Source organism: Delphinus delphis, chromosome 4 (assembly GCF_949987515.2).
Source record: "Delphinus delphis chromosome 4, mDelDel1.2, whole genome shotgun sequence".
Taxonomy (NCBI): Eukaryota; Metazoa; Chordata; class Mammalia; order Artiodactyla; family Delphinidae; genus Delphinus; species Delphinus delphis.
In genome coordinates, this window is record NC_082686.1 from 52212232 (window position 1) to 52237175 (window position 24944).

The following is a 24944-nucleotide window of genomic DNA, read 5'->3' on the forward strand; positions in this document are numbered from 1 at the left end:
AGGAAAAGAGAAAGAATTCAAAGGCGTGTGTGGGCGCGCGCGCGCACTCCCGCTTGTTTTATTATTTCTCCTGCCACCAACTTCCCTCATCCCCATCTAGCTGGTGACTCAAGTCTTCTGATGAAAGCGCAGTATGTGACGATTACTAGTTGGCATTCTCTGCTGGAGACTAGTCTCACACAGGGGTGTCCCTGTGATGCACGGAAGGCTATTTAATGCCCCGGCGAAGTGGTTCTGGGACCAAGATTTTATTATGCTTCGTGGATGAGACTTGTGATCCCACATCCCTGATTTAGAGCCACTTAGGGCTCCGACAGCTCCACCCCGGTGTTCTAGAGGGAAAAATTCCTTCATGCTCTCTGCCTGATCTGAAAGCGACACAGCTTCCTGACGTTCCGCCTGGGAGGTGGTTCAATCTTTAGAAATTGCCAGAGAAGCCTGTCCATCTGCTGGGATGACTGGCTTTCTGGAACGGACAAGGAGAAGCTTGGCTTTTAATCTGAGTAATTTGAGGATTTCTGTTTGCAACTTAAAATCGCCGCTTCATTCAAAATAAGAGACACTTGCTCTGGCTTTTGTAGACATTGGGAAAATCCGTGTAACGAAGTATGATCTAGAAATTCCTGATTTAATTTCCCCCGGGAAAGAGTGAATATTTTCTATTTGCTAGTGGGCAGTCGACTCAAGTAATCTGCCTGCAAAACAAGGTGCGTGCGAGAAGGGCACGTGGCGAGAGTAGGGCGGGGGAATCAGCCTAGTGAGTTACCCCCCCCCCCCCGCCCCGCCAACCAGTAGCTGTTCCTGTTAACTCCCAGGAGGCAAGTTCCCCGATTTGCCACCTCCTCTAGCCCCTTCCTCCCTCCTTCGCTATCATCCTTGGACCCGAAGTGCGAGTCCCCGGGGAGGTCCCGACCCCCACCTCCCTGCCCCACTACTCTCCTTATAGGAGAAGGAGGCTGAGATATCACGGCCGAAAAGTCCCTGAGGAGTGAGCCAGTGGATAGGCGCCTGGGGGCAAGAAAAGGGCAATTTGAACCGTGGCGAAGCTGCGTGGGCAGCGTGAAGTGAGAATCCCTAGGACGATGGCAAAGATAACGCCACAGGGAAGTGACAGTACTGGGGGCCCACCCAGGAGCGCGCAGCTCTTGGGCGGGCTCCCTATTGGCGGGCGTGCCCCCGGGGCGGAGCCACTAGAAAGCCCCGCCCACTTGGTCTCCGGGACTCGGTGAGCATGACAGCCCAGTGGAGTTCCTGAGGCGGACTTCGTCTCGGACTCGGTCCTGCAGCGCCTCTAGGCTGCAGATCCAGCTCCTACCACCTGCGCTAGGCTCCACGTCCCGCGCAGCTGGGAGGAGAGAGGAGAGAGGGAGGAGGCGAAGGGAGGAGGCAAGCGGCAGCTTACACACGCCTTCCAGTCCCTCCACTCAGAGCAGCCCAGAGACCGCTGCTGGCGCCGCTGCTATCGCTGCCACCGCCGCTACCACCTGAGGAGACCGCCTGGACCTGTCGCCCCACTGTTGCCCCTCCCGGCAATTCTTTCCTAGCACCAGGCTTTTTATGCGCACTGCCACTACCATTATTATTATTATTCCAAGAGAAGGAAAATAACAGACCAGCTAAAAAGAACCACGTATACCTTTCCGAATTACTCAAGTGTCTCCCGGGAAGAGAGGGTCGCCGGTCCCGGGAGGAGCAGCCGAAGGGGCCAAGGGCGGGTGTTGACGGGGAGACAGGAGGAGTTGGGGCACTGCGTGGTGGAAAGTTGCGAGCAGCGGACACCCGAAGGTGCAGCGCCACAGCCCAGGGGGCGGTGTGTCTGGGACAAGCCGCTGCCCGCTGCGTCCGGACCCGCGAGCGCGCGGGCAGCGCGGAGCCGGGGAGGACGCCCGCTCCTGCGGCGCGGACTCTGTCGGTGGTCCCCGAGGAGGAGGAGGAATATGGCATCGAAGGCGGCCTCCTCCTGCCGTCTGGTCTTCTGCCTCTTGATCTCCGCTGCTGTCCTTCGGCCAGGTAAGAGCAGGGGCCTCAGAGCAGCCCCAGGCCAACCTGGGCCGGGGGGGTTCTTTTCTAGGTGCCCGGCCCGGGCCTCGCACCCCCGGAGAGGTGCGCCGGGGCGCATGGGGGAGGTAAGGGGACGGCGGTGCGGGCACAGAGCTGGCCCTGGGTACCTTCACCTGTGCCGCATATTTGGGCTCGACCGGTTGGCTGAAGTTGGGGCAGCGACTGGGGGGACTTGATAAATCTCCAGGAAGTTTGGGTGCGGCCGGGGCCGGGGCTCCGGCAAGATTCATCTGGCTCTCTCCCCTTCCCCCCTGCGGCTCCAGCCTGGGCGGCGAGCTCTCGCCCTCTGACCACCCCTCCAGTCTCTGGATATCAAAGTCCACGTCACTGCGCTCTGGGCAGTCTTCCTTTCGCTTAGCTCTTGGAGGCAATAGCTCGCACTTTTTCGTGATAAATCCCCTGGTAACTTCCCGTGGTGAGAGGCGAAGGGAGGGGGAGGGGTAGAGGAGGAAGGGAGGACTTTCAATCACTCCCTTTTAAAACCTCCTAAAGCTCCGACCTTGGTTTGGACGTCGTCTCCCCCATTGTCTGGGTGGGTGGTGAGAGTAGGGGTGATGGCGGGCAAAGAACGCAGCCTGGACTGGAATTCGCAGCCAGGTTTGTGAGCCCTTAGTGAGGGGGTTGTGGATTGTTCAGGACCTGTGACCTAACCTCAGTTCTCAGTTCTGTATTGAGCCTCATAAGAAAAAAAAAAAAGAAAAAGAAAAAGCAAAAGCCCCAACTACGAATATATCTCTCCTGGAAATCTCTTTCCTTGCCCTTAGGGACGTCCCCTGGCACTGTCATCCTGAGACCCGCCGGGTGGCTGAAGTGAGTTGACCCTAACAGGAAATTCTGTGTGCTCGCCGTCGCTTGACAGAGCAGCAGGTTAATTTTTCGCTAGAAATGAAGATTTGGGGGGAATTTTTTTTCTCCCTTTGAAGTTTTGATCTCTAGCCCCTCGTAGACAATTGCAAAAAAACCCTCCTACTTCTTGTTATTTCGGCTTCTGTTTGTACTCTTGCCCCTTTCTTTAGTTTTTATCAAAGAAAAACTCACTTCCTCTTCGCGTCTTTAATTTCTGCACATCCCTTCAGTTGTTGGCATGCTGAGGTCAAAGAAGGGGTTTGAAAGCCTCTGGAGCTCTCCCAGAAAAGAGAGGAGAGTGGGGCTCGGGGTTAGAGTCTGCAGATCCCTAGTGTTTGTGAACTGCCGCCGCGGTGTGTGTTAGTGGTGGTGTACGCGCGAGGTGCGTGCCCCCTCCCGTTCTGCTCTCATTTTTAAAGTTACATTTCGAGTCGAGGTAATGAGCTCACCTGCTGTTTTGAGGCTAGAGCAAGAGGCGTCTGTGACGGATCGCCGGCTCTGGGGCTGGGACTGTGAATCGAGAGTCGAACAGGATTTAAAAGCAGGTGGAGTGGGGTGAGAACCCCCCGGGAGGTGGGAAGGAGAGACCCCCTTGGCTTTGGTACTGTACGGATTTCACTTTTTCCTGATCCCAGTGGCTGGTGTGGGAAGGAGGGGCACTCTCTCTGGAGCCGAGGGGAGAGAGGAGGGAGGATGAGGGTTCTGTAGTTTGTTCAGTGCGAAGATCCACACGCCCACAGTCCCACAGCTGGTTTTCGGTTTAACCCCCTCGCTGCTTGGAGAGCGTAGTCTCACCTACACCACTACGCTCGGACCACAGGCACACGCCCAGTTTCCTTTTCCGTGCCGGAATTTATTTTCAGTTGGGCCACCTCAGAGGACAGGTTTTCCGCACATGTAACTGCTAAAAAGGGAGAGGTTCCTCTTTCTGATCTTCGCGGGGATTCTTTTGACGCAGCAAGCTCGCGCGTTTCTCGCCGGAACCCAGCTGCGCGCTTTCAGCTAGCGGGGCGGGCTCTCTCACCGCCGCCTACCCTCTGCTGATCTGCGGGTCAGGAGACTGAGACCCTCAGATCAGCGCTTTCCTTGAAATTACCCGACTGGCAAATGCGCCAGATTTTCGGTGCGGCGTCAGTGTGTTTTAAAAGAGAGAATTATGGCACTAAAAGCGCCACGTCCAGATTCAGGGTGCAAGTCCTGGACGGCAAGTGCCCCTCCTCCAGAGCCTTCTGCACCGCTGAGCCCGGGGGTGATGCAGCACCAATAGCTGGCTTAGGCAAAGGGACTGAATGAAGGGACTGGCCCGCCTGCAGCCCTTCATTTCCGGAGCGGTTTTGATAGTGTGTCCAGACCTAGAGAACAAAAACTAGAGTTTGTGAAACTGCCTCTGCAGGTCTGTCGGTCTGTAGTCGCTACGTAGCCATGGATATATTTTAGGCATGGCATGTTACCTGTTTTGAAGGCAGGAGGATAATTATCTATGAACCACGGAAACTGAATTCGGAGATGAAGGCAATGAAGTATGAGCTCAGCATCCGAGGGAGCAAGAATTTTATTATTCTCGTAGAAAGAGCGTCAGCCTGTGGTAACATTTTGTATTGCTTTAAAAAAAAGAAAAAAAAAAGGCTTTCCTTGATTATTTACAACGAGGAGATGGGCCCTGAACTGTTTCTTCTCTTGGGTCATCTGTGTGCACCCCCTCTGGAATGTTTCTTAATTGCTCACTGATAAAAAGTTCATTCCAAGACGTAAGCACACTTAAAGCTTTTTTTTTCAGTGGGTTATCATGTTTGGAATGTATCCGTTTATCTCAGTAGGCCTTGGGAAGAGCATCAATTCAAATAATGTCCTTTCAGACTAACTGATGTGGGACTATTAAAATTTATAATTTCAAAACTGCAAACTGCTTAGTAGGCAGTAATACTGCTTTTTCTTTGATTTATTTAATCCAATAGCAATTTATGATTTAATGGGGCACTATTTTCAGTAGACTGCTTTCCTAGGTTTGTTTTGGGACCACTTACCTTCAGGCACTTGAGCAAGTCATTTCACCATTTTGGGTTTCAGTATTCTCATGTGTAAGGAAAAGGGTGGATTAAGGCTCTGCTCTCTGAGAGCTCTGCCAGCTCAACCGTTTGTTTCTAATGACCTAGGGTAAAAAGCCCATTTAGGCAAGACAGAGTCATTTTCCAACTGTATTTTTCTAATGCTTTCAAACAGCCTGGACAGACACGATTCATATAAGTTGTATTACTAGAAAAATGTCAGTGGCTCCCAATTGCTAGCTTTCTGTCTTTTTTCCTACTTTTATAAACTCGTATCTTGTGATTACTCCTCCAAGCCTGAATAAGGCTATTAAAAAAATTTATACTGGAGAGAATTAGTCTCCCATTCTCCTGGGAAAAGAGACCCCAACAGTCAGAAAGGGCTTTAGGTCATAAAAAGAAATATATATATGCAACCCATCCCTTCTGGAAGACTGGCTCTATTTAAACTTCATATATAGTTCCTAGAATAAAATGTTAAGTGATGGTTGATGCTAATATGTTTATGTGACAAAGCCTTATATGTACACCCTAAAAAGGCTCCTAAACAAGGAAGTTGATTTGCTCCATGGTTGTAAGTACAATATAGAAGGAAATAGAAAATAATAATGCTTTCCCATTGTTTTCAAATCTATAGAAATCTAAAATATTTTCATGACTAGATTCCAAACTTTTTCTGACTTTTTAGAAAATTCAAACTAGCATATCTTTTAAAATAGAAATTTAGAAGAAAATGCTTGTCTACTGTGGACTTATTAAAAAGAAGAAAATCAATAAAAACCTACTTTAAGACTCCTAAGTGTCAACAAAAAATTCTTTATAATGGAGTCAGTACTCATGTGTTCAGTTTTTAGCTGTGCTGCTTAAGAATGTTGTAAACTTGGGGGAAGTTATTTTTATACTCCTTTTTATTTCCCATCTGTAAAATTATCTCCCTATGTAGTACATTGTTCTGATTTTGGTGAGATTACTAACTCCCTTGCTCAGCATTTTGAATTTTTCAAGTAAAACATGCTATATTAAGACTTTTTATTATAGTCTTAATAGAATAACACTCTTTAATTTATTCCACTTAATTATCACTTTGACCATTTTATTAAAAGCAGGCAAAAATGTTTCTTTTCTTTTTTTTCTCCCTCAAGTTTTCATGGCACTAAATATAGGCCTTTGTAAAACTGAGCACTAAGTTGTCAGCATTACTTAGTGTAAGATGGCAGCTTTTTGTCATATAGTATTTTAAATGCTTTATAATCACCTTGTTTTATATTCCCAAACACACCTCTTTTTGTTCTGGCCATCTATTTCACATAAAACATCATCAAAGAGTTCTAGCTCTCTGACACATGCAACATGTTATCCCAAATACGCAGGAGAGCAGCATAGGTACAGATATGATAAAAGAGTATCTCTGTACCTGTGTGTATACATGGAAACTTAAATTTAGTTCTTCTCAAAGTGTTAATTTTATTCTTCACTGTTAGGTTTTCAAAAGGTCCATTTTATTTCTCACACATGAGTGTATGTGGCATATTAAGATGAGCTAACTCACTGGAATACTAAAGAAAAATTTCTTGGGAGTGCTGCGTGATGAATTAATATTTATTTGGTTATTACTTTTGGATATCAACTCCTTTTTATTTTCAATAAAATGTCCAGAAAAATGTCCCTTTATATTTCTCATTGCTTTTTTTTATTAGGGCAGAAGTTTCCTTTCCCTGTGGAGAACAAAGCCAAGACTAAAATATATCTTCTATGTTTAAGAAGAGGATATTATAGGCTCTTTGATAAGGTTAAATCCTACAATTATTACAAGTATCCCTATAGTGTACAAAATGTTATCGTATATTTGGAGTTACTGATATTTTCATCCAGCTAATTTCTCTGTTTAAATAATAAAATTTATGTTCTTTTCCCCCAAACTTATTAGACAGAATAACATATATATTTCAGCTAGGACTAGTTACAATTGTGCTATGATATTCAGTAATTGTTTTATGGTAACCTATTATCATAGCCCATTATTGTAGTATATGTTCCAAGAATGAAATTAGCTTTGACTGCTTCCTCTCTTATTTATCCAGTCAGTTTTCAATTATCCATTCCATTCAAGGGGCAATCAGAGTTGTGCAAAATCCAAAATAGTTTCTAATCAAAGGATTACATAATTCAACTTTGAGTTGAGGTACTTCAATGAACATGACTGTGTCTGATCTTCTAGCATTGCAATAAAATGAAACAAAATTGTGGGAGAATAGACTAATCAGAAATTAGACAGCTGTCCAGTTTCCCTGGCTTTCTTCCTTGCCTTTTTTCCCCTAAAGTTCTGTTCTCTATCACTCCATGATCCATACATCCTGGTATATCCAAGACACTCCTGGTTTATGCCTGGTTTATTCGATTATTAATGGTACCCTTTTTACTCTCAAAAGTGCAGTTTGGATGGCAAATTAGATGATCACAATAATTGTTAATGACTTGACTATGTGTCTGTCATAGAATACTTAACTATAAGACATTCCTCAACCTGACAAACTGAATATTTCTAACCTTTTTTATTTAAGTATCAGCAATAGTGAAGTATCAATAAGGGGTTATATGCCTCTTTAATGTCAAGTATAAGAGAGATATAAGGTTATGGCTGGAACCCCAGAATATTGTAGTACGTGTGGAACATTAAGGATTCCGTGGATTGGAGTGGAAACCGAATCGACCTGAGATGCCAAGAGAATAAGGATGTTTGAAATTCACCTGGGAGCTATACTTAGCCATGCAGTTATCTAGGGAAGGCCTGTTTCAATTTGATACTGAAATCCTTTCTTAGCCAACTGCACAATTCCCATTCTGTTCTTCTGTGAGGTTTCTCAGTAGCTCCACTATCAATTTAGATCTAAGAATAAATTACCAAAGATGTCTATAAAATTGAAGGAGGGTCTCAAGTCTCTTTGTACATGTGAACTACAGTTGTATCAGTTAGGTATGGTGACCTGACTTGGGACAGCCAACATTATAGCCAGAACAGTTGGTGCCAAGACTGACTATTCCTAATTGATCACCCACATGTTATTTGGTTCAAATATCTCTGAGTGTCCCAGATATTCAGAAAACTCCAAAAGCAAATGGAGGTAGGAATGGTGAGAGGGTATTTTCTAAGCACACGGGTAAAGGATGCCATAGATTTGTCCTTAATAAGACGGATTGAAGGGAGCGGGCATTGGACACTGTGGCTAAAACTCTTGTCAGCATATTCCCAAGTACTTTCCCTAATAGTAGGGAGGTTTCTGGCTATAAAATTTGCCTAGCTCCAAATCAAGCAAAAAACAGAAAAATAAGTCTTGCTACTCTTATTAAAATTTTGAACCACAGTGTATCAGTTAACTATGCCACATAATAAAGTACTCCAAAATAAAGTGGTTTAAAACAGCAACCATTTTATGTAGTTCATTATTTTGCAGTTTGGCAATTTAAGCTGGACAGTTGGGTGCTTTTCTGATTTTAGCTCCATGTCATTCTACTGTAGGCTGCTGTGTGAGTCAACCTATGAAGCTTTGCTTCTGGGATTTGGCTGGTTGTTGTTCAGGAAAAATTAATTCTTCTCCATGGTCTTTCATTTTCTAATAGGCTTCCCTAGGCTAGTTCTCTTGATGGAAGAGTACCTCTCAAGATAGTAGTGAGGGGTGTGGCAACAGCAGGGATCCTTACTGCAGATCCTCAGCCCCATATTCACAGTCTACACCCTCTTCTTTCAGATTATTGGGCAAGAAATATTATAGAGGCTCATATATTATAGAGCAGTGTCCAGTAAGAGTACTGTTTCCTACTGCTCAAACTTTATCTTCCTCAGGAATAAAATTATGGAAAGTGTGTGTGTGTGTGTGTGTGTGTTTATGTGTGTGTGTGTGTGTGTGGAGGGAGAGAGAGAGAGAGAGAAATTGAAGGGTTAAAGGCATGCAATTCATGATCAGAAGCTAAAATGTGGTAGAAGAGGGGTCATTGGAAAAATGAGAAGGTGCCTTAGATGTCTATCTTGTTCAGTTCTCTTATTTGACAGCTGAGCTAGATGAAGATACAGGTAAAGAGATTACCTAAAATTCAGTAGAAGATTAACCGCCATTTTTAGAGACAACAATGTTCTTAGTTTGATGTATGTTTAGACCCATAGGTTCAAGGTTTTGGAGCTATGAAGAGCCTTAAAATTACTTAGCTACTTCCCTAAGGTCATATTGTTAACCAATCCAAAATTAAAACTCTTGTCAATTAACCATTCAACGTTTAATAATAGCATTCAATAAATATTTATTGTGCTCAATTTGTGCAAAGCATTGGGCTTGGTGCTGGGGATACTGCTATGAACTAGTTACTAAATAGCCAAGGTCCACTGTCTCTCCAAGAAATTATGTCCTCTCTGGGAAACAGACATCAGTCAACTAATTATATAATTATTTGCTAGAACTTTTGCTAAGTACGGCAAGGGCACATAAAGAGCATTTTACATCAGTGTGGCCAAATTTGGTCTGGAGTTTAGGAAAAACTCAGAAAAGTTCTTTCAGGAAGTGATATCTGAAGTACGAGATGAGAAATAATCAAACAAAAGATATGGGCTGAGAGAATGGAATGAGTGAAGACACTAAGGAGGAACATGGCTCTAACTCCTGGAGGTGACCAGGAATTCCTTGAAGTTGTTCAAATACTTGTTTTTTAATTTCCCTAATTTACTTACCAGTTACGGGGTTCAGAAGAGGATCTCTTTGATTTTATTCAAATGCTTATATACTAGCACATATTTGCATATAAACTTCCCACCCTTTAAACATATGTAGTGAGAACGTACTGTACCTTTCCTTTTTCACTTTGCAGTACATGTTGGAGATTAAGAGAATATCTAATATCAGCACATATAGCTCTACATCATTTTTTAACATGGTGTATTGGAGTTTATTGTACACACCATAATTAACCATTTCCCCAGCTCTTGGAAATGTAGATTGTTTCTAATCTATTTGTTACAAACAATACGGCAGTGGACATCTTAATACTTGTTCTTGTCCGTATGAGCAATTATGTTGGCAGGAAAATGTCTTAGAAGTGAAATTGCTGAGTCAAAGAATATGTGTATTTTTTGTTTAGAAAGAAATTCTAAAATTACGGTTCAAAGAGTATATACTATATTGTATACTTGAAAGTTGCTGAGAAAGTAGATCTTAAAAGTTCTCATCACAAGAAATGATTGTAACTATGTGTGGTGATGAATGTTAACTAAACTTATTGTGGTGATCATTTTTGCAATATATACATCTATCAAATCATTATACTGTACACCTAAAACAAATATATGTCAAATATATCTCTATTTAAAAAAGAGTATCTTTAGTCCAAGCTAAAGTATATGGGGATGTACCTTCCCCATACTTCCTCCATAACTCTGTACTGTTACTATAACTTCTTAAAAACCAGGATATGTTGGTTCTTATTTATTTAAAGTTTATGGAAAAAATGAGAATTATAGGAGTAATAGGCACACACACTCATATGTAAGGCAAAAACTATAGACAGATTTGTGCCTAAATTTTTATACATGAGATGGAACCACAAATGCAGGAAAGAAGTGCATTTATTATGAATTATTATCATTGCTCTTTCCATATAAGATGGGTAACTTTTAGAACATAAACCATGTAATTGTAAGCCATATTTTCTTCCATTTTAGAAGATTCATACTCTGTGATATGAGATTAACTGAAGCAGTGGATTAACAGGCAACAAGATGTGAACCTTAAGAGCAGTTGATAATGTTTTTCATTACACAAATGGTTTCCAAATATTCGTGTTTGTTCATTGTAGATGCAATATACGTCTAACTAATGCCATTTTGTAAACCCAGTTTAATAGTTTGACTAAACAGACTTCAGTTATTTTTAAGTAAATCATATTTTGAACATTTCTTCCAACAAGTTTGTTTTAACAGACTTGTCAAAATTGTTTATGAGCTGATAAAAATACCATCTTCTGTAAATTTATTTTAAAAATCAGTGCTACTAAATGTTTCACCTTGTAATTTTTGGACCTATTGTGAAAAGGAGTAAAATATATTTTTATAGTTACTTTTATTTAAAAAAACATAAAATATGTACATGAAGAGTTTTCAACAAGCATATGCTGAAGATATATTTTTAAAACAAGGCAACAAACACTCATAATGGACTTAATATTAGTATGTACATACTGTAATTTTATGAAACTAAAGCAGTTTCTGCTTAGCATTTAGTTTTAAATGTCCAGACTTGTGGCATTTATACTTCATTCTGCAACCATTTTCTCTATGTGGTGATAGGTATGACACTTCCCAAGAGAAGTGTTTATGTTGGTCATAAGGCATAGGTTTTATATTTTTGCAGAAATGAGCATGGCTCTAAATATGAATAATGCTTTTGATATCAGATCTAAGAGTAAAATGCAATACATATTTGGATTTACCCTGTTGGATTAATCCCCTACTCAACCCAACCCCAGTATATGGTAATTTAGTTCTCAAATAGAAATTTTCCTTTAGAAATGATTTATTAGCATATGATAAAATTGCTTTTCTTATCATAGTAGAATGGCAAATAAGTATCTGTTTATTAAAACAAAACCTGCATCTGCTCAGCTTTTTTTCTCTTTGCTGATAAGAAGTATGTCTTCTTTCTAAAATAAATGATAAAACAGTAAAAAGAATAGAGTTTCCAGGTATAGTTTAGAGGTGATCATTTTTTTAGAATTGATCCTAAATGTTCAGCTAGAAAGGATTTGAACTACCTGAGTAGTGAGTTTTTGTGTACAGTGTGGCTATACCTCAGTGGTATTAAAAACTAATTGCTTAATTTTTATAGACTGTCAAGGCTTACAGATTTCACAGACTGTCAATACATAGCATATATTCCATTGCACAAGAGCTCAAGAGCTTGGGCTCTGTATCAGAGCATTAGTTTGATTACTGTCTCTTGTCTTTTTTTCTGTTTTGTAAAATGAGGATTACAGTACTATGAAGTTCATTGGATATGAATATTCAAAAAGATAATGAGTGTATGGCACATGTCTCAGTGCCTGGCACACAGTGGACTCTCAACCAATAATAATCATTATGAATCACATTTTTAAGTAATCACAATATTATAATAAATGCCAGTTTATTCATATCAGAAAAATATGTGAAATACCGCATTTTACTGGTTGGAAGATATATTTAGTTCCATTAAACTACATTTTTGAGTTTCCATAACAAAATTTGAATCCATATTCTTATTAGGATGTATCATAGTCCCAGTATCTGTCAAATAACTTTTTAGTTTTACCAACTCAAGGAAAACAAAAGAAAAACGCAAATTGAAAATTGCAGCCTTAAAATGTAATTTCCTGCAAACAAAAACCGTGAAAGAGAAAGAACACATTCTAAAATTATAAAGACATATGTAATTTACAATATTATTCTTAGAAATTGATATTGCATATGTGCTTCTAAAATTTGAAAGGTACTAGAGCTTAGAAAGAGAAAAAATTTACAATTATTATAATAGAATTGTTTTGAAGATAAAATTGTGATTTTAAATACAAGGCCTATTTTCTCAACCATAATTCAATAGAGGGAGCTCCACTACTTTTTTTTTGTGAGCACTGGAGGGTGCTTTATTAATTATGATTTTCTGGTGACCTCTAATTTAATGGTGAAATTATTAAAAATCTGTAATTTTAATATTAATGTTTTTTTGAAATTGAGTAATATCTTCCTCTTGTTAATGGAATTCAAAAATGCTTCTACAAATAATTGTTTTAAAACCCTAGTTCTTAGTTCCCTATACCCTTTGGATAATAAATCACTAGAAGAAATTAAAGTAGGTGTACTCTTGAGAAGCATACTTTAATATAGGAAAGCATCAAAGGAGAACAAAGTTTATTTCCAGTAAAATAAGGAATATTTTGATAATACTTTTGTGGTATCTATTAAGTGAAAACAGTTATATATTAGAATAGGAGAAGAAAAATAGTATTTTTCTCACTCTGCCTAGATTTTTAATCAAGTGATTATAGATTTCTATGTGGAAATGGCCTATACTCATATCTTTCCCTCTTTTTTATTTTCCCCAATATCCCCTTGATTTAGATAACTCCAACTATACTTTCAATACTAAGTTGATATCCATCACCTGTGTGACCCTGACAATTCATTTACCCTTTATGAGGTTCACTTTTGTCAAGGAAGTATTGTCTCATATGATTTCTAAGATCTTTGCAGCTTAAAAATTCTAAGATTCAAAATTATACATTGATTTAGAATATTTTATATAGGTTCGAATCAATGGTAAGCAATAATTTTTACTGGAGGTCCAATTAAGGAAAAAAAGGTTTTAAATGACGATCCCCATTTACTCTTTATTCAAAATGGAAATTATTTTTTTGAGTTCTGCAGAAAATTGCATAATCTCACACATAGACCTCCTAATTTATTTCAAAAATGCCATCAGTTAAAGAAACAGCCCAGTTGTCTGGTACATGTAAGAATCTCCAAAACAGAGACAGATTTTAAACATTTCATATTAAAATTAGATATGTGCTCTTGTGGCGGTGCTGGTAGGGAAGCCTGGGATTGAGGCCTGTAGTTTATGCATTAAGGTTTTAAGCGTTCTTTCAAGTAAGTGCTGGTTTTATTTAGTTTTCTTTCTGTGATAGATTAGAGTTTGAGAATGTGGCTTCTGGAGCCAGACTGTGTGGTTCTGAGACCTGTATCTCCATCCTCCACCCTCCCAGCCGGGTGACACTGGACAAATTGCTTAACCCGTCTTCTGTCCTAATTTGTGCAGTAGGGACAAACTCATCCAATCGTATGACTGTCAAATAATACGCTCTCAATAAATTGTTAGTATTATTGAAATATTTAATTTCAGTTAATCTTTCCACCTTCCCGCAAATACAAATATAAACCCAGCTTACTCGGATAAGTACATAAAGAAGAGAGGTCTCAGGTTGTTCAAAATCATAAAATTGATAGCTGTAGCTCCTCCCCACTCCACCTTTTTTTCCTACTCAAGAAGTGGAATATTAATGAGAGTGATGTCATATTATTTATTGGGCATAACCTTGAATCTATTCACTATATAAAATAAATAAATCATTCACAAATGCCTAGACTTTATCCATTAATTATTAGTATCATATTCATGATGACACAATTCTTATCATCTGATAATAAATCATCATTGCATTGTGATCCTGTGGTTGAAATCTAAACTTAGAGGTAAAATTAAGGCTAAAAAAGAGACACCTTGCAGATTGTAGTTCACAATGTCTGAGAACATATTGCTGTTTTAGGTCATTTCTGTAAGTTGGCCAGAGGTAACTTAGGAGTAAGAAAATGTGTGTGTGCTTATAACAGATTTATGTAGACTCTAGATTCTGAGTAAAATAGAGTAGTGATCATAAGAAGTTTTAAGGAAGTGAACAAAATAAACAGTCTAAAGTTTTCCCTAACTTCAGTCTAGCTCCCCTCCAATCTCTTCTCCCCTCTGCCATTAAAATGAGTAAGATATGAATAGAATCTTGTAACTGCTCTGCTTAAAATACTTCAATGGCTCCCTGTTGCAGTAAGGATAAACTGCAAACTTATTAGCATAGCATTTAAGGTCCTTCATGCATTTCTCAACACAGTCTTTCTTGGAAGTCCATGCTCCAGCCATACTTCTAAGTGTGCCATGGCCTTCTTGTTTCCTGTGTTGTTATTCATGTCACTGTCTTCTTCCAGAACTCTCTCTGCACCCTCCCCCATCACCCTCCCTTTGTCTGAAAAATAGCTAGCATCTCCATCCTTCAGAACACAGTTTAGATTCCATCTTCTCCAGAAATTCTTCGTTGATCGTCCTAAAGTGTCCGTTCGGCGTAGTTCCAGAGCTAATTTCACTTATTGCCTATTGCCTGTTTATTCATTTCTCTCTACTTTAGAATATTTTTGTGTTCTAGAGGCAGGGCCTATGTCTTAGTCTTTTTTCTGCTCAGTGTCTACTGATATACAGTATATCCCCAGTACATATATGATGATTGAATAAACACATTAGTCAAAATTAGAAATATCGATTATTAATAAAGCCTACGTATATTCACATATGAATTAGAAATATCTGTATTGAGACAATTTTTCAATTGCTTTTAAAAATTTAGTTAGAGAATGACTAATATCCTGAATTATGGTTCTTTAAAAAAATAAACAAAACAGTATTTGCCATATTCTACCCAAGCTATGCAATGAAGTATAAAAAGAAATGAAATAAAGTTAGACGAATTTTTCTTCCAGGTGTCAATCCAGATTAACATAAAATAAAAACCTTAATAACTGTCTTCTTTGAGTTTTCATAGACATTGAACATTAAATGTAAGATCATCCGGAGAAATACAAAAATTTATTTAAACTGATTTATTTAACTAAGTTTTTCTAGGATAATTCTAGGAACACATTCTCAGTGGCAGTAAACGACTGGTAATATTTTTATTTCTCCTGTTTTTAATTCTTAGATTAAACCTTTGGATCAGGGCATTTTCCTGAATATGGCAAAAATAGTATAGAAAAGATTTCATGAGAAGTTGATCAATCACACAGGCAATATTGAATATATTTGTACCACAGAAAATATGTGTGTATTGTGGACCATGCCTTGAATGCCGTTAACAGTAAAATATCAGAGATAATTCAGAGAAAATCTGGTGTTACTTTTGCAGAAGGATTTTTTTATTGACGAATTAAAAGAATTCAGACACAAACCTAAATAAAAATTGAAAGATTTTGTTTTTACTGAAAAATAAACCTTGTGCTCTTGAAACTGACATCTTTTCTCTGGGCAAAATAATCTAAATCCTTATTATCTTTTTAATTAAAGTCTTTTTTTTAATAAGCCTTTATTTTATTTTATTTTTACTTTACTTTGGATCCTTCCCAGTTGTTCTGAATTTTAACTTCCCTATGGTTTTATTCCCCATAGAAAACATTGTTAGTAAAGTTTTACTTCTATGGTCTGATAGTCAAGTCCTGAATTCCCACAGAGAAATTCTAATATTTTTCTAATATGTTATAAAAGTTACTTGTCCAGATAAACCAATATAAATGCAACATGTTGTCACTGATAGCTCCCATGTATTGTATACCTGCTGTGCTCCATGCACAGTAGTACTTTACAAAAGAATGACCAATATATTTGTATAATCAATTTTAAATGTAAAAACTGTACTTTTTATTTTATTTTTTGAATTACAAAATACTCTCACTTTCAGCCTTTACAATATAAGACTTTGAATGCAGTATAGCATATGTATCAAAAAGTAATCAGAGCAAAGTTATTATCAAATAAAGCCAAGTAAATGAGACTTTCTCTTTCTTTAAATATATAAAACTGGTTGGGCCATACCAATGACCTGTTAAGAGTCTGGATTAATCAAGTAGTCTACATGAAAATTATTATTTTTTATCTCTTCTACTTGAAAAAATGTTACCCATTTCTATGACAAATATTGCATGGATTCTTGGGTTCTAATATAGATTTCACATTAATGTTATTGTGATCCAACAAAATAATCTTCCCACAGACATGTCAGACAATATAAAAATAATAGAGATTTCACTTTTCCATGGAAGCAGAATCGAAGGTTAATACAATGAAATAATTTTCCTCATCAACGAGTCTTATTTTATTCTGTGTGAATAGGTTTAAAAAGTTAAATTTTACTATAATGGGTGTAATTACAGGAAACGTTGAGTGTTCTGTATATGCTGTAGAGGACATGTGATACTTAAGTGGGCAGCTTGTACTACTGAGGAAGGTACAGGAGGGAATGAGTGGACCTCTCTACAGAGAGAAAAGAGAGACAAAACCTGAATGCTAGCATGAAAGAGAAATTGCTGTTTAAAAAGAGATAACCACAGATTGCTTACGTGGACCAGTAACATCATACTATAAAATAATTTTTATTTTCGGCTCTGCATGGAGTTGATAATACACTCTAATAATTCCAAATTTGAATCTCTCTTCTCAATAACTAAAAATCACTTGATTTTTTTATCTTGGAGAGGGGAGAACAATGGCTGGAAAGAAACTTCTTACAGAGAAATTTTGATGTAAATCTCTATTGAAATCCAGATACTTATTGACCAAATTTAGCAGTGCTTATCAAATTCTACAATAGCAGAATGTGAATTCATGGTTCTTTATCAAAGTTGAGTAATTCTGAACAGTCTAAGGCATATCATTTAATAGTGAAATTATATAAATATACAATACATCTGTCAGTTTCCAACTGAGCGTATTTGTGTATACTCAGATCTTTGGTGAGTGCTAAAGGCTTATCTGTACAGATTCAGTTCCCTGAACCAGTGAGAATCTAGTAAGACAGTGTTTTTGAAACTACTCCCCCCAAGAGATGGATGGAACATATACTATTAATATAGTATTGAATGATCTGCTCTAAATCTAGAGATCAGTGGGCCTGAGATAAGACTTGAGCATTGGGATTTTATTTCAAAGAGTGGGGCTGGGCTGGAATAAAGAGTTTACTTCCCAAGTGTGCAGAGGAAGTTAAAATTAGAGAAATGAGTATAACAGAGAGATGAGTGGGTGACTAGTCAAGTTCTGGACAGGGAAGTCTGATAGGTGAACAAATCTGAAGGAAGAAGAAATGGATTTTAGAAAATCAGAGTTAGGAAGACAAAACTGAACCAGTGAAACGTGTTTGGTTAGAACAGGTGCCTCTACATCTGTTTGGAATCAACTACGCAATGGTTCATGCATGGGCCAACTGAATAGAAATATTCAAGGTCATAATAAACTGCAAATTTGGTTCTACTTACAGCTTCCCTCTCTTGGTTTATTCATAAAGAGAGAGCCCAAACAAATCCATTCTCATTGGCTAGGGACATTATTACCCATGCTTAGATTTTGCACGACTTTTTCCCTACATCCTACCTTCCTACCCCTTTTCCCTGTGACCTTTACCCCTAGACATCAGACCCCACTTCCTGAGAGCCTAAACTTGGCCTATCATCATATTAAAGTAAATATATATGTTTAGTTGCTTTCTTAGTGAGTTGTGGATTTTTTAAATTAAAATTATGTGGAAGGTGTTTATTATTTCCTATCGAGTTAGGCATATTTATGAGAAGCATACCTGTTGGGACACAAAGCCCAATTCAGGAACTACCAAATAACTGGTATCACTGTATGCCTTTTACAAGCACGGTCTACAATGTTTAAAATGCTATCCTCTGAGCTTAATCCTTTAACATGAAAACAAATATCAAAGGTAGTATGAAGATGTTATCTAATAAACATTATTTTCCCAGTAGTTTTAATCTCACTCTGGTTAATATCATATTAAGTGTTAATGATATTTCAAATTGATAAGTTTTGAGTTTCATCTTCTTTTTTCACCTCAGATCATTTTCTAGATAGAAATTTAGAGATTTCTCCATAAGAGAAATAGAATAGCTGAGGAGTAATTACATTTTCCACAGCAGTATTTAGTAGTCAGACAGGCTGAGCTTCCAAATGAGTTTGCTATAGGAATGGTAGGAGGAAATAAAAATAATAAACGATCCTCCCCACCTCCCGCAAAAAACCCTAAGAAACCGTCAAACAAAGCCCAGAAATGCTTCAAACATAAGATCATCCTTTACTTTTTTGTTGATTATTTACTTTGCCCTCTGGAAATATTGCACAACCTGTTAGCTTTTTCTCTTTAGATGTTTGCAGGATACGGAATGTACTACTAAGTTAAAAAAAATAACATTGATTCTCACAGCAGAACCAGTGTGTACTTGTTAACCACATAAGTACACTGTTAAACATAGTTGCTTCACAAATAATAAAATAAAATGAAAAAGAAGAAAACAGGCCCCATGCAAACAGTTCATACACTCCACTAACTTTATTATTTAGTAATTAAACTAGAAAACATTTAATAGTGAGTGTTGGTTTATCATTGTTGAATCAATAACAGTAACCAGGATCATTGTGGCGTTAATAACAGTGACCAGGAGCTTTCCTACTCTGTGGGGCTTGACTGCCGATGGTCAATGGCAGAGTGATGTAGAAGATTGGAGAGGGAATATGAGCCCCAGGTTTCGGTTCTGCCTTTGTCAGCAGCCCTGGGATTTTGCTTAGTCACTTCATATATTTGTTCTTTATTTCTTTGCTTGTTCAATGATGATATTAGGCCAGAACTGGGTGGATTTCCTTCCATGTGATTATGTGTTGTGTGATTTAATTCCATTGCCGAATAAAAAGGATCTTTGCATTGTATCTTTTGGTATTATTTGTTCTTCTTTTGTTCTCACCAGCATGCTCAATTAAGGGCTAGACATGTAACATTTTGCAGATTGAGATTCCCAGTCACAGTGGACCATAAATAAAATAATAAGTCATAGAAATAAAGAATACAGTACAGACAAGCATTAACAGTGTGTGAAATTATGATAGACAAGGAGGGATACAACTTCTCCCCTGTTCAACACTGAACATACTTCATGAGAATACACTATTATATTTCAATATTTTAAATAAAGATTTAGAGAAATTGGATTTGGTTCAGAGAAAAACAATAAACTTGATTAAACCTTATACAATACAGGTTCTGTGAGGAAGAGTTAACGTCTGGAGAAGGAAGGTGTAAACTGTGAATTAATAGCAGTGGTGAAAACACTGATCCATGATTTCCTGTCTTCACAGACAGCTGTCCCACACCAATAATCACAAAACAGGATTCAGCAGCTGAAAGAAAAAGCTAGTTCCTTGACTTTGAATTTGCTGCTTTTGAGAACGACTGAGAGACCGCTATCGCTGATAGTGTTAGAAAATGTTATAGCCAGTTGTCTGTCTGGAATGTTTTATATGTATTCCATACTCAAGGCAGAGATGTTTCTGATATCTCTTTCAATGTAGACATCACTATGAAAGGATAATAAATTTGGTGATAAATACTTCATTTTTCTTATCTGTAAAGTGATAGAAACTGTAATTTAAGATCCCTTCTGGTTCAAATTGTCTATGATTTTTGAGTGTTGGGATGTTGGATCTACACCTTAGCTTAATATTTGATTGTAGAAATATCCTTCTAGGAAACTTAGTTTAAGAGACCAGACTTTTCTTTCTTTTTCTTTTAAAAGATAAAATGGGTAGATTTTGAACTTAATAATTATTGCAATAGATTCCAAATGAGTCTAGCCACACCCTGTGGATCTTTTAGCTCTTGGAGGCTCAAAATCCTGACACTTTACAATCAAGATATAAAGACTATAAATTGAATGGTTATATTAAGGATTTTGTGAAAGAAAAGAGAAAGAATGAATAACTGAAACAAGCTACTTAAGTGGGCAAGTTATGTAATGTCTCTAGGTCAGTTTACTTATCTGTAAAGTGAAAGGAATAATAATAATTATATCAGAGTTTTGTTGAAAGAACTAAATGAGATAATCTTTGTAAAGTAATTAGCAAATTGAATGGCAAGGAGTACAGGCTTCAGAAATGTTAGCTATTACTGTTAATACTGCCATTATTATCAACATCTTAAATAATGTTTTAATATACTGTACCTTCCATGAAAAAGTTTAAATATGACACATATTCAAATATAATAGATAAGAGGAAAAAATTTTCATGTAAAGTGGAAAATTATCCCACTATAATTTTCTTTATCCTTTTTTATTAAAAATATAAGGATAGTAAGAAAAATGTGGTGACAGAACAATGTATATGATATGCTCGTTTGCATGAAAGTGGAATATGTCTTTAAACAGACAAAAATTTAACATGCCTGTATACACATAGCTATTTTTTTCTGAAAAATATACAAGAACATTTAGTAATGACTGTCTCTGAAAGAGAGGGCTGGGGATATGAGATAGAAGGGAAGCCATTTTTTTTTAAGTGCATATTCTTTTATGTGATTTGAATATTTATAATTTGTGTATTATTTTTAAATAAACTACTAGCACAAAGATCATTATAACAATAGTGCTACTACCAAAACTGTAGAAGAGATACATCTACTCAAGTAGTAATGTATTTATTTTGAATTGAGAAATTAGAACATTTCATTGCATATAGTGCTATCCATGATTATAAAATTTTAGAATAACAGTTATACTCATTTTTGCATGTTTCTCGCTTCTCTTTCTCTTCTTTAGGCCCATGAAAGTTTTCTGATTTATTACAGTAAACCTACAAATATATTGGAATTAAAATGTCCCTTCATTTTTATTCACATTTTACAAAATAGTAGTCCACATTTAAGTTTAAATCAATTTAAGACAAGATTGCAGAGTTTGCTTGTTGACTGGCATTTTGAAGTGATTTGCAAATACAAATGTAAACCTAAATGATGCCTACTAAAAGATTGTTCAGACATATAGTTAACGAATTCACACCTGTGTAGACAAGAAAGTAAGCATGAGAAGAAAACATACAGGAAGAATTTAAATTTTGTATCAGTAATAATTTTCTGACACCAAAGTTGTTGAACCATGTTTTATGAAATGGATAACTTTAGAAGCTTGTGGCATCGTAGTCCTGGAGAAATGTTTCTCAGACTCTTATGATGCCAATAATTAGGCCATGACTAAATTCATTTGTGAAATGGTGCACATTTATACGCACTCTTAAAATTCAGAATATGAATAAACTTAGCTAATGCCTGATGTAAAGAAATTTGTTTAACATTGTTTAATCTGGTGTGTGACTTTACACTTGAAGAAGCAGTGCTTACGAAACATTACTTTAATCACATTTATAAATAAAATATATTACATTAAATATATTATGCAAATGAAACATATTTTCCAAATTTAGGATTATTTGATTTCTGGTATCATCTAGAACTATATTTCTGCATTAAAAATAAAAATACAACAACAGAAGAACAAAACAGCCTGCAAAGGAAGCCTACAGTTCATTTCTTTGAAGCTGCATATAAGATTTCTTCATAATTTGGAATTTATATCATCCAGTTTTTAATTTTAAGCTTACTTAAATTATTACTAATTTTAAATTTGGAGAAGTAGCCAATTATAATTGTATTTTTTTATTATTTTTTGCCTGGTATGCTGAATACTTAGCATCTCATAAATGGAAGCTAGAGGCCTCAGGGATTATCAAAGATATAACTTTACTACACAGAATAGAGAGAATTTGTATTGCCAAACTAATTTTATCAATGGTAGAAAATTTCGAAGCATAAATATCTGCAAGTAAAACATTTTTGTTATTCTAATTTAAGGACTGCTTAGAGGAATGGAAGAATATTAAATCTTATCTCTTCATTGGAGGAATTTAGCAGGGCTAAATTCTGTGAGGTAGAGTTAACCCTCCTAGCAATCTTTGCAACAATAAAGGATGATTCTTTTCAAGTATAGATTAATACAAAACATGTTTATAACTCACTTGAATCAAAGAGACACCACTTGGCCACAATCTCCCTATAGCTGTTATCTCTGGCATTTTTCAGAAACATCACTCATAAAATGATTCTTTTCCATACTGGCAGTCTAATGGTGTTTTACTTTTAGATTGTATTCTGGTATTTAGAAATCCAAATTGGTCTGATTTCTAGGCCCTCCTTTGTATCTGACATTTATTTCACAGCTAGTCAAGAGCTAATTCAAAAGAGATTAGACTTTAAAACGCATGTAAACGTGTTAAAAGAAACAACTGAAAGAATAAGATACTAAAATTAAGACAGGTAGTAAAAGGTTCTTGTTTTTTTAATTGAAAAATATAATGAACACCTGCCTGTAGGTAATCAACAATTCCAGACTACTATAACTGCTCACTTGTCAAGTATTGAAGCCAGGCTGATTTAAGTAAAAGTGCTTTCAATTTATGAGCTGGGATGAATAGTATATGAAAGGCATTATGAATCCCCTCAAATTGCCATAGTAATCCCATAGCTACAGGAACAAACAAAAAGGCTTTGTGTGTTTTAAAATATAGTTCTAGTCCATTTCCTCAAGAATGCCACATCAGTAGCCAGAGTCCTACAGCACTTTCACTGAGTATGGTAACAGCGTGTAAAACACCTAAAGCTGAAAGAATTAAAATTAATTCTTAGATCACTGAACCACTAAGAAAGTACAGAATAGTTTGGGGCAGTGGGTTGAGTGTATTTAGTTCCTCTTTTCCTTTTCCGTGTAGTCCAACACCTGACTCACTGCCTGTGTGCATCTGTCTGAGGTGACAGTACCTAAATTGGACATATGAGCAAGGAGGGAAACACAGGCATCTTGAGACATTTCCAGTTGGCTGCTGTAGACACCACAGGCCTGGCCAGCCAGCTACCACTCTCACTCCCGGATGCCTGGGCTTTTCCATCTTGAAGAGGCACATGGCCTCTCAATCAACATTTCTTTGCTTCGTTGCTACCATTTACATTTACTAAGGCCTCAAAGGTTTCCATTAACTCCTTCAACCTAGGCTGACTTTGTAAAACAGACCTTTGTCCCAGAGGATTTTTACTAAGTTATCACTGTTTTTTAAGAAAATGCAAGATATGAAGCATATTCCACAAAGTACTCCAGAAAATTATTATTTTCCTTATTTCAGAGTTACATTGTGTACACTTAGAACTACGCAGCTCTATGGCCTATGGGTCTCATGAATTTATTGTCATGAGCAAACTTATTTAGTCTGGAAAATGATTTCTTTTTCATTTTAAGATTAACTACAGCCATACAGAAAGTGTGGCAGGCCAATAACTATATTTTGGAAAATTCTTTAATAATTCAGTAGCTTACAGAGATTGCCTTTACTTTTTCTGAATCCATCATAGTGACCTTATAAGGTTTTGCTTTATGTTGTTATCCTTTCCATTAATACGGAAAGTAGGAGTAGTTTTATAATTGGTGAAACAAACGCAGGGTAGGTAATAATAACCAGGTTCATATAGAGTTTTTCATAAGGTTATAAACTGGAAGTGTGGTAAATAAAGCATGCATCTCATGCCACAGAATTGCACCTAAAGCTTATCATAAGTTAACAATCAGTATCTGTGATTTAAATTTTAATCAAGTGACCTTCCTGCCAACTTACTGACAAGGGATTTGTGCTATTGACATTTTTTAACAATTACTTTGGACTCTTTTATAGCTCTCCATTAAAAAGAAATATTTAGTGACCACAACAGAGTATGCTTTTACATTTTATGTTGAATCATATTCAATGGAACTTTTTCATAGTGATGTTCCACGTATTGTCACCTTCATCCTGTATAGTAAAATAGGTACCTAGAGCTTTTTGTCCTTGGAGAAAATACAGAAATGTAGAAATCCAAAACAACAAATAGACTCCTACTTCTCACATGTAGATGTTTTTTCTTACTTTCTTACTCTGTATACTCATGTTATATATTCTATCTGATTTCAAGTGACTTTTCCACATTGGATTTCTATTTTAGATTATTTACCCTGAAAATATGCTTTCTCTTATTAAGTCAAAAGTAATTAACTAAATATGACCCATGATTCTGGTACCTGTGTTGCTTAGGATCTTTTATGGCAGTGACAGTGGTCTACTTGATCTAGCTTAAGCAAAAAAGGGAATTTACAATGAGGGTACAAAAGAAAAAAACCTCTATAACAAAGGGAGATGATACAACTAGGACTTAGAACTTGGGAACTAAATAGAATCAAGGGCATGCACGCTGTCAGTTCTCGGTCTTCATTTCTCAGTTCTTGTTTATCTTTGTGTGCCTTCTCTCTTTCTACAGACTATCCTGTTTTGATTCTAATGCTGAAGGCTAGTCTATCTCCTGGATTTAGTTCTCCTCCACTCAATAAACTAACCATCATGGTTTGCCTAGTTTCAGTTCCAAATTAGCATGGAAAGGATTCTTTTTGGCTCAGCTTGGATCAGATACTGACTTTGGATCAGTCAACTAAGGTTGGAGGAGGGGAAGTTGACAGGTTTCTGCGCAGTTTCGTGAAAACTGGGCATGTGG

At 37.3% G+C, this 24944-nt stretch overlaps 1 protein-coding gene across 2 annotated transcripts in view; it reads left to right on the forward strand.

Moving 5' to 3' along the window:
- The first annotated feature begins 1252 nt into the window (after positions 1–1252).
- The window catches only part of ALCAM (activated leukocyte cell adhesion molecule), a 197591-nt gene continuing 173899 nt past the window's right edge, over positions 1253–24944 (forward strand). For both annotated transcript variants that reach the window (XM_060010591.1, XM_060010592.1), the window contains exon 1: positions 1253–2010. In XM_060010591.1, the coding sequence (XP_059866574.1) occupies positions 1938–2010 (73 nt within the window). In that variant the 5' untranslated portion in view covers positions 1253–1937. The remainder of the gene's footprint in view (positions 2011–24944) is intronic.